This window comes from Vigna radiata, chromosome 11 (genome assembly GCF_000741045.1).
Source record: "Vigna radiata var. radiata cultivar VC1973A chromosome 11, Vradiata_ver6, whole genome shotgun sequence".
Taxonomy (NCBI): Eukaryota; Viridiplantae; Streptophyta; class Magnoliopsida; order Fabales; family Fabaceae; genus Vigna; species Vigna radiata.
In genome coordinates, this window is record NC_028361.1 from 281,688 (window position 1) to 290,593 (window position 8,906).

General features: G+C 35.1%; 2 protein-coding genes across 6 annotated transcripts; both read right to left on the reverse strand.

The window, feature by feature from the left end:
* Nucleotides 1–468: 468 nt before the first annotated feature.
* Nucleotides 469–2,986, reverse strand: LOC106777554. Of its 5 annotated transcripts, none has more exons than XM_014665165.2 (5): nucleotides 2,875–2,986; nucleotides 2,464–2,644; nucleotides 2,047–2,107; nucleotides 1,129–1,716; nucleotides 469–810 (listed from the first exon to the last, which is right to left on the reverse strand). In XM_014665165.2, the coding sequence occupies exons 1-4, from the start codon at nucleotides 2,931–2,933 to the stop codon at nucleotides 1,142–1,144; spliced, it is 876 nt and encodes a 291-aa protein (XP_014520651.1). In that variant the 5' UTR covers nucleotides 2,934–2,986; the 3' UTR covers nucleotides 469–810; nucleotides 1,129–1,141. The 5 variants fall into 5 exon arrangements, with proteins under 5 accessions (XP_014520651.1, XP_014520650.1, XP_014520649.1 ...); XM_014665164.2 differs by having other exon boundaries at nucleotides 469–1,024; XM_014665163.2 differs by having other exon boundaries at nucleotides 469–1,040.
* A 1,326-nt stretch (nucleotides 2,987–4,312) lies between these two features.
* Nucleotides 4,313–8,664, reverse strand: LOC106776979 (DNA polymerase kappa). Its single transcript, XM_014664466.2, has 14 exons — nucleotides 8,471–8,664; nucleotides 8,185–8,357; nucleotides 7,858–8,031; nucleotides 7,584–7,707; nucleotides 7,402–7,502; nucleotides 7,239–7,325; nucleotides 7,023–7,118; nucleotides 6,823–6,943; nucleotides 6,404–6,532; nucleotides 6,035–6,126; nucleotides 5,664–5,775; nucleotides 5,230–5,510; nucleotides 4,806–5,113; nucleotides 4,313–4,666 (listed from the first exon to the last, which is right to left on the reverse strand). Exons 1-14 carry the CDS (start codon nucleotides 8,568–8,570, stop codon nucleotides 4,558–4,560), a joined length of 2,007 nt encoding a protein of 668 aa, XP_014519952.1. The 5' UTR covers nucleotides 8,571–8,664; the 3' UTR covers nucleotides 4,313–4,557.
* Between the last annotated feature and the right edge of the window lie 242 nt (nucleotides 8,665–8,906).

Here is an 8,906-nt window from a genome sequence, read left to right on the forward strand (position 1 = left end):
ATACCAGGGAATCCAATGGCAAAAAGCCAGCACCTTTGTCATTCTGAAGAGAGGGTCTCGTACATTTTAGGGGAGAGGTTCTTTAATTTTCACGGGGTATTCTTCTAAAAGAGAACTTCCCATAATCCCTACATTTTGGGGCCAGCACAGAAACCATCCAATTCCCTTCATATGTACTTCCATTCCTTAATTCTAATCCAATCTGGAAACAATATTGATTCACATGTAATTATTCATGTCCTGGTTCTATCCCAAAGCCAAAGCTAACACCAACAACCATTCGAATTAAATCTTTACTTTCGGGCTTCATCTTTTACCCATCCTCCATTCACACATCAAGACCTTCATCCTTCATCTGCTCTGCACAGAAACCACAAAATCCCCTTACCATCATAGACCTGTTCTTCCCCAAACAACAATATCAAATCAAATCCGAAACTAATCTTCAAAGAATAATTTGGAAGAGAGTGATTCACAGAGACTAAATTTTATTGAGTAAGTCTATTCCTTTCAGAATTACAAGAGAGTAAGTCTATTCACAGAGAAGAAGTCAAATACATCAGATCAATGCCCATAACAACTTTGGTGACAGTAAGGAGTGGAGGTGCCAGATGTTGCTGCTGATGGTGCTACGATGCACAACGACAAGAACAGTGGTGGATGCACAACGACAAGAACAGTGGTGGTCGGCATTTCGGGCACGGTGTCCCAATCTTGCTCCGGTGGTAGCTCGCGCGAGGCGTGAGTGTTGAGGGTACACATAAATAGACCAAAATACAAATCTTAGGCATTGACAAACCTGCAAACTACCTAAAACAAGCAAAAAGGTAGTTGAGGAAAACTCGAGCATTTCAAAATAGCAATTTTCTCTTCGTAAAGCCAATGTAATTTCACTTTCAAAGCTTGTCTGTCTCAGACATCGAGGATTGAATCCAGATAGATTCTAAAAACTGGCAGTTGTTGTGCTTAACATCCCTGGCATCTTGAAGATGGCAATAACTTGATACGGAGACAGACTCAGCAGCTTACAGCAACACATGCTAACAAATTACACACCTAAAGCGTATGTGGGAATTGTCCCATAATCTATAAGTTGATAGGCACAATTTAAGATCTCAGAAATATTACCTGCTGGTTGCTATTATGATGCCAAGAGTGCTTCCAGCTTTGCAATCTGGTCATCCTCATTCTGCGGAATGGGATCCTTACTTACCTCTTGATACAAATCATGCTTCCACTTCTCAGTTTGAATCTTATCTTGTCTTCCATTAAATTTATCTCTTCCCCTGTAACTGTCATTGCCCCCATACCTTCTTCCTCTTGATGGAAACCCATCTCTCCTAGCTCCAACCTTGTTAGGTGCTCTGTCATCCGCAAAAGGCTTCTCAGGTCTACCCAAATGGTGTGGGTTGTTGCTTCTTTCCTCCTTCTTCCTGTCATTCCTTCCTGCAGGGTGGTCAATTTCACTCGAATTTATCGCCACTGCTGCAACCAGATTAGGATCTCCTGATTCCACTGGAATCCTCTTCTCCCTAAATGCAGGTCTTTTCCTTGAGGTAGGAAGTGGATCATCTTTCCTTTCAGAAAAATCATCTCTTCTCTGGAAAGTATTATTATCTAGTTTAGCCTGTGATTTACCATCTCTCTGTTCTCTACGGTGACTTGTCTCTGCCCTTTCATTAAGTTGCTTTCTTGCGTCCTTCCACCATCCACGCTCTAAAATAAAAGAAACCAATTAGATTATATTTATTTCGTGTTTGTAAGTCATATTTCTACTTCATGCAAAAGAAGGCTCGGGTGGCTCAAAATTACAAAAACTTCTTTAATCTCAACCAAATTTTACAACAAAAAGAATAGAACACATTATAACTGAAAAAAAAAGAAGCATTTTTTAGCATAAAATGAAAGAAATATTGCGCTTGCATGACTAGAGTCAATATACAAATCATCCATATACGGGACTCCCCATCACAACTCATGACTGAAAAGATAACAGAAAATACGAAGATAATACAAAACCTAAATAAATACAAAATGGAAACTCACCACCTGCTTTACTTTGACCCGAGCTTTGGCCAACCTGCCCAGTGCTACCTCGTTTCTCGTGCTGTAATAAGACATGCATAGGCAAGCCTAAGGTGGTTATATATATATATATATATATATATATACAGAGGCATTATCAGGTATGGTGCTGAACACGAACCCCACTACATCACCCCCAAAAACATAGAATGCGTACACTGAACAAAAATCAAGCACACAAAATTTAAAATCTCTAGTTGAATGAAGACATTTTTATTTCATATGGAAACACAAGTAACTAAATTCTCTAAGCGCTTCCAAATTTGAAGCCTTAAGAATAATTTCCGATGGCAAGAATTTTGATAGTAGTTCCGACAGTGTGAAAAACAAATTAAAAGCGAAAGAAAGTAATAATGAAAATAAGGGAGATGTGGATACTTGAGTGGGATGAGGTGCTTGCTGATCATTTGGTTTACTGTGAAGAGAGGCACATCTTTGCTTAGCCGAAGGAGGTTCATCTTGATTCAGCCGCCGGTGGTCTCCATTTCGAACATTAGCGCCGTTTGCCACTCTCTCTTTCTCTTCTTTTCCATATGCATCCCTCCTATATCTCTTCGGGCTACAATTCAATACAATACAATGCATCTATTACAACACCCGCACATCTTTCCAAACTCAAATTGCAAATTTAGAATTATTGATTGGCTTAAACGCATTAAAGAGCGATAGGCATTACTGCTAAACACTGCACAGCACAAAATTAGAGAAATAGACCAAACAATTTAAGCATTAAAAGAGTGAAGAGGAAGAAAGAGAAATAGAAAAGTTGAGAAGAAAAGAGAGAGGAACCTGGGTTGTGGATCGAATCTGGAATGGCGTCGCTTGGAATCGGAGTGACGACGAGACATTCTCAGAAGCGAGTGAGTGAACGAGTCTTATGTCTTAGGTTTCTTTGAGCGACTCTTCTTTTCAATCTTTTTTTTTATGAATATTTAATTTTATTAATTTAATCAATATATTTTAAATTTCAATTAAAAAACTTTCTATAATTTTAAAATAATTGATAGCTCATTAATTGATTTATTAACGTTGTATGTTGTTAAAATATTACAAGTTAATTGTAAGATTCCATTAAAGAGACATTTGTAAAGTTAATTTTTTTTTTCCAATGTTGAAATGATGTTTTGAAAAAATAACCTCATTTATAATTATACTCATACATAGATATTAATTATCATCCATCGGAATACACACTTGAGATGTTGGAATAAGTTATTCTCGTGAAAATTAATGAAGTCTTTGGTAATATGAAGTGAGGCGATTTTCTTTCATGTTATATATATTTGTCTTATAAGAATATTTCTAATATAACTGATTAAGAGGGTTAATTAATGTTAAACATCATTGCTTAAATTATTTGTTTATATAAACATATTTGTTTAAAAGACAATTAAATATGTTTTTAATTTTTAAATTTATACATAAAATTAAAATTTATTTCTATCTTAAATTTTTATACATTTTTAAACTTTAAAACTGAATAAATATAGATCTTCTAGTTCGATTGTATTAGATTTTTTTCATGTAAAATTTTATATCTAAATTTAAAAACTAAAACATATTTAATTTTAAAAAAAAACAAAAAAAAAATTATTGGATCAATAAGTAGAGACAAAACTAAAAATAAGAAACAAAGTTCATATTCAAATTCAATTAAAACAACCAGAATAAAAAAACCTAAAAAATCTATTATAGTAAAAATTTCATGAATGGTATTTAAATTCACGTGGCATAAGATTAAACTATGTAATAATTACAAGACTCTAAATAATCATAATATTTGTATATAAATATTGACCTTTTAAAAAATAATTAGGTAAAAGAATTATCTATGATTAAATCTTAATTTTTTGTATAACCAAAAAATTATTCATTTTCACTTCATGGATAACAAATTTATCCATTTTGCTAATGATGGTATCAAGATACAAGAATTTCCAAACATGACAATGCTACATACGTGTGAACTTCTTTGTTCTTGTTTATCGTGAAGAGATTTTTTTTCATCATCAAATAAAATCACCTTCAAACATGGAGACTATTTTTTTGGGATTTGTCAAACACAAAATAGGTATACTTAAAAACTTTATACTCAGTATTTAAAAACAAATAGAAAATTCATCACACTTTTTTTTATAAAAAAAAAATGTATCCATCATCTCTCTCCTTGAACTGTATCAGAAAATGTGTTGCCAATAAACCAACTCCTGTTTGTCAGAGAGGCACCTTTTGAAAAACAACTTCTTTCTTGTCCATTTAAGTCTCTTCAATTCAACTTGGAGATGGTGTAGTGTGAAAAAGAACTATTTTACACAACCTAAATTACAAGCTTTCCTACTACTGCCTAAGTTACAAGCAGATGAATTTTTATTTTGTACACGTTACAAGGAAAAAATAGCATGTATATCATACAATAGAAGGCAAAAATTTTGTTATTCTGTACATTATAATAAATTTGACAGCTATGATTGATTACTTTTTAACAAAAAAAGAATCAATGGGTGTAAATTTGCCTTCTTTCTGCGACAACTTTTGCTTCTTAGATTTGCTTTGTGTAGTGATTCCATCCTTTTGAGCCCGACTGAAAGAACATTTGTCAATACGGTACATTAAATAACACATAAGCAAAAATGTGAACACACGCTTGCACTCTGTCAATTCCTATCTATCACCTTGCAATTGTAAAAGGTAAAGCAAATTGTAAAAGATAAATATCGCACCTTCCACTAGGAACACATGGTTGGTGAATCCTAGATTCTTCCTTTTGAAGCTTTTCAGCAAGATGAAAATCAGAGTGCTCCAATCTTTCCTCAATAAAACTTGGAGGTAGTTCTATTCCACAAAGTGAACATTTGTAGTCATTCAGCCACAACATTGTCGTCTCCTGAGAACAAGAATTAAGTTCCAGGAGCTTAGATTCATTCAGCACATTTATGCCTTCAAACTGCTCCTGGAAAGAAGTAGATCCCAGCGCTTCTGTAAATCCACTGTGGTGAGAACTTGTAGCATCCTTACTAGGTGTTTGTACCTGGTAACACAACAGAAAACATAAATAGAAGTGACAGGAGAACGCTCCTCAAATCATTTCTGAATCCATTTAAATATCTGCTACAAGTCTAAACAAGGGGGGAGAAAGAGAGAGACCTCTTCTATACCATCATTTTTCTGGAGAACACAACTTTCGTAATCTCCATCTGACAAATAGTTACCGACAAAAGGATCTCTCCAATCAAGTTGACTCGTCTGCTGATTGCCAACGGAAAGATTGGTTTTTGCATCACCGACAAAGTCACCATCTGCGACATCTGGAAAAGAACTACAATTTCTATTGACATCTCCCGAAGTAATGAAGTTGGTAATGGTCTTCTGTGTAGGATCAGGCGTAGCACTACATTTTTCTCCATTAAACTGAGATACTCTAAGGCCTAACAGAAGAAAAATCTTTGTTACGCTGACACAGATGAGGCACCAATATGAATTCTCACAGTCTATCTGTAAGCACTAAGTGCCTTTTTATCTTGGCCTCGAGCACTGTCTTGATAAATCTCAACAATAACAAACCTAACAGAAACACATACCCATCAATCTTACTGAAATAGGAAGTTCAGCTTTTAGCAACTTTTTAGCATGCTTCAAGATATCCTCAGTTGAGCTGATGTACTTTTGTAAAGTCACAGCTCTGGTCCGAACCTGTAGGTTGTGCATTTATTAGAACTTGAAAGAAAAGTATAGTAGGACAGTAAAATTTATGGATACAATAAAGCATCTATAAAGGGACTAGAACAATATTCAAGAAGACAACAAAATCATCCTTGAGGTCAAGTTAATTTCTCTTCAACAACAGGTGACCTTTTTTTCCAATCAATTTTCATACACAGAGGTGACAAACCAACTAAGTTTCTCTCGACTACTAGGAAAATATCAAAGCATTAATAACTAGTAGTAATACCTCAAAAGAAGCAGTTTTCAGTTTAAGAGTCAAAGTTCGCCCACACAGACCCTCTTTCTGCATGTCAGCCGATAGCATTTCAGCAAGCTCCACTGCAAAAGTAAGCTTTGCATGGTTCATATGCTGATGAGTCAATATACCCAATGTCCTATCTAATTCAAAAACTCAGCATGACATAGCTAAACTTTTTGAAAAGTCAAGTAGGTGTAGTAAATTTAGGGCTGCAATCCAAATCAATTGAAACCCAGATATCAGTTTCAATAAAGAGGTACTACAAAGCCCAAATAATTCACTAGAGTTTACGTTGACTACATTTACAATCAAACAATTTTCCTTTAAAGGTTAAACAGTAATAGGCAAGATGGATACCTAACTTTTTATGCAATAACACCTCATCTTCAGTGGCAGAAAATGTTCTTTCATTACTAATACTTTTCCGAGATCTTACTTGGGGAGAATCTGTTTGCCCAAGACCTAAACCTACAGAGCAAAAAAATTCTGCAGCAAATTGACAAAAAGAAACATGTTATTAAAGAATCCCATAATTAATTTGGAACGGGACATATGATCAACACAAGAAACAATGGCCAGAAACCCTAAATTACAAACTTGCCAAAAATAGTAGCAGTAGAAAGCATAACTTGTTTTCAGAATAGACATCAAAATACAAAATAAATAACTTGTTTTAAGTTCAGCTGAATTTCCACGTAAATATAGAAAATCTTCAGGGAGTAAACACAACTTGCACAGTAATAACGAGAGCAACAACACCTGAACAGATGGCTAACCTGCTGTTGACTGAGAGAAAAGTGCATAAAGGTAGCTACTCTTCTCGAGTATCTGCTCACATGTGTTAATTTCAAAAACTCCCTTTAAAATATGTTCTGTGACCTTACCAATGCCCCCAATCTGTCAATACCATTCATGATTATCAATCACAAAGCAACCTCTTTTAAAGACAGGCAAGGGCATATAAACTCAAGCACACCTTTCTGATAGGAAGGGAGGATACAAAGGTCATAACAGCCATGCGGTCATTTGGCAAAACATACTGTCCATTTGGCTTGTTTATGTCTGAACAAACCTACACGAGACTAAATGTCAATATTGTAATGTAATAGCATGAAATTTCCCAAGCAGATAAAATAATCATTTCATCTCTACTACTTTACAGTTTATCAAGAAAATACGAGTTAGAAAGAACCTTGGCAAGTAAGCGATTTGGTGCCACTCCAGCACTGCATGTGAGACCGGTCTCTTCATAAACACCAGCTCTGAGTTCTTGGGCAATCTACGTCCAAATTCACAAAATCAAGAGATTAATACATTAAAGGTCTTTCATTGTTAATTTAATTGTGCCAACTTACTTCTTCACCTTTGACATTCCTTTCTTTGATAACTTCAGTTATATCAAGGTATGCTTCGTCAAGGCTACCAGCAATGAAATTGGGGTCGTATATCCGGAAAACTAACAATAATAAGTTTATATCAAGCTGGCATCAATAATTAAAAGAAAAAGTTACCAAATTAATCACAAAAAGAATAATACCTTTTCTAGTCAAATCACTATAGTAAGTATACTTCTTGAAATCTGTTGGGACAAAGATTAATTCTGGACATAGCTTACGTGCAATGAACCCAGGCATGGCAGCACGAACCCCAAATTTTCGGGCCTGGGTAAAGACCAGATCAGAATCAGAAATTCCACAATTCAGTGGAGTTCATGCAGATTAATTTTTCAAACATCCACCAGATCATTTCAGATTCCAAAATAGTGAAGAAAAAAAAATATATCAAGATTATAATGCATTGAGAAAGTAAACCTCATAGTTGGCAGTGGATATCATGGACATGCTCCCAACAGCCATTGGCTTGCCCTGTAATGTAGGATTACTTAAAGTCTCCACAGCAGCATAGAAAGCATCCATATCTACATGTAACCAAATCCTCGAAAGGTCACGCGAAGCTTCTAGCTCAACAATTCTTCTATCAGCCACCTGTCACAATAAAAACTGATACATTAAACTAATGTGTTAAAAGCATTAAAATTTAATGACCTCTCTCCTTTAAAGAAAGGGAACCAACAAAATGGGAATTTGTTAGAAAGAAGAGAATCGGGTTACAACCGTGAGATGATTTCATCATATTACCTTGCGATAGTGGGCCAGGTCTGCTTGTGCGAGCTTAGCACACTGAATTCGCAAGTTCTGAATTTTCTGGTTAATAAAAGCCTCCTTGCGTTCCTCGTTTTGAAAATATTTGGATCCTTTACTCATTTCGTAAACTACTCTCTGAACTTTCTCCTTGTCAACCCCTTCCATTCCTTAACAATAGGCAATAGCAGAGCAATAGAATCCATTTAATTCAAAGGTGAAATTCAGAGAAACAAGAGCGAAATAAGTGTTTGTGAAAGTGAATTGAAGAGAAGAATGAGACCTGCTTTAGCGGTTGTGTAAACAGTGTGGTAAGATTGCCATGGACGATCGCTACCATCTCCGTCGCCGTCACCCTTCGCTACGGCTTCGGTTCCCTCCATCGCCTTCCACTTCGCGCTCACTTCTCCCTGAACTTATATTGGGCTTTTGCATCAATTAATTAATAAGCCATCTTTGATCCTACTGAAAACACATGAATATCAATAAGTAAATAATACAGTATGTTCCATAATTTTATTTTATTAACTTTTACTATAATTCTTTTTAGCAAAATTTAGAAATATATACATATAGGTGTTTAATTTGTCTAATACACCGAATTTGAGTACATAAGCATCAATAAAAGTTCTGGTGGTTGAAATAATGAAATTGTATGAAATTCGACGTTCATTTGCAAAATGAAATTGACTCTACCAACCATCTATGATACAAATTTC

Excerpts from the sequence above, each read along its gene's own strand:
- LOC106777554 (XM_014665165.2), bottom strand. The coding sequence starts at position 2,933 with ATGTCTCGTCGTCACTCCGATTCCAAGCGACGCCATTCCAGATTCGAT. Across the intron at positions 2,645-2,874 it reads AGATTCGATCCACAACCCAG|CCCGAAGAGATATAGGAGGG; the intron begins GTTCCTCTCTCT and ends ATTGAATTGTAG. Across the intron at positions 1,717-2,046 it reads GGGTCAAAGTAAAGCAGGTG|AGCGTGGATGGTGGAAGGAC; the intron begins GTGAGTTTCCAT and ends CTTTTATTTTAG.
- LOC106776979 (XM_014664466.2), bottom strand. The coding sequence starts at position 8,570 with ATGGAGGGAACCGAAGCCGTAGCGAAGGGTGACGGCGACGGAGATGGT. Across the intron at positions 7,119-7,238 it reads CAAATCGCTTACTTGCCAAG|GTTTGTTCAGACATAAACAA; the intron begins GTTCTTTCTAAC and ends AGTCTCGTGTAG. Across the intron at positions 6,944-7,022 it reads CCTCCCTTCCTATCAGAAAG|ATTGGGGGCATTGGTAAGGT; the intron begins GTGTGCTTGAGT and ends TGGTATTGACAG.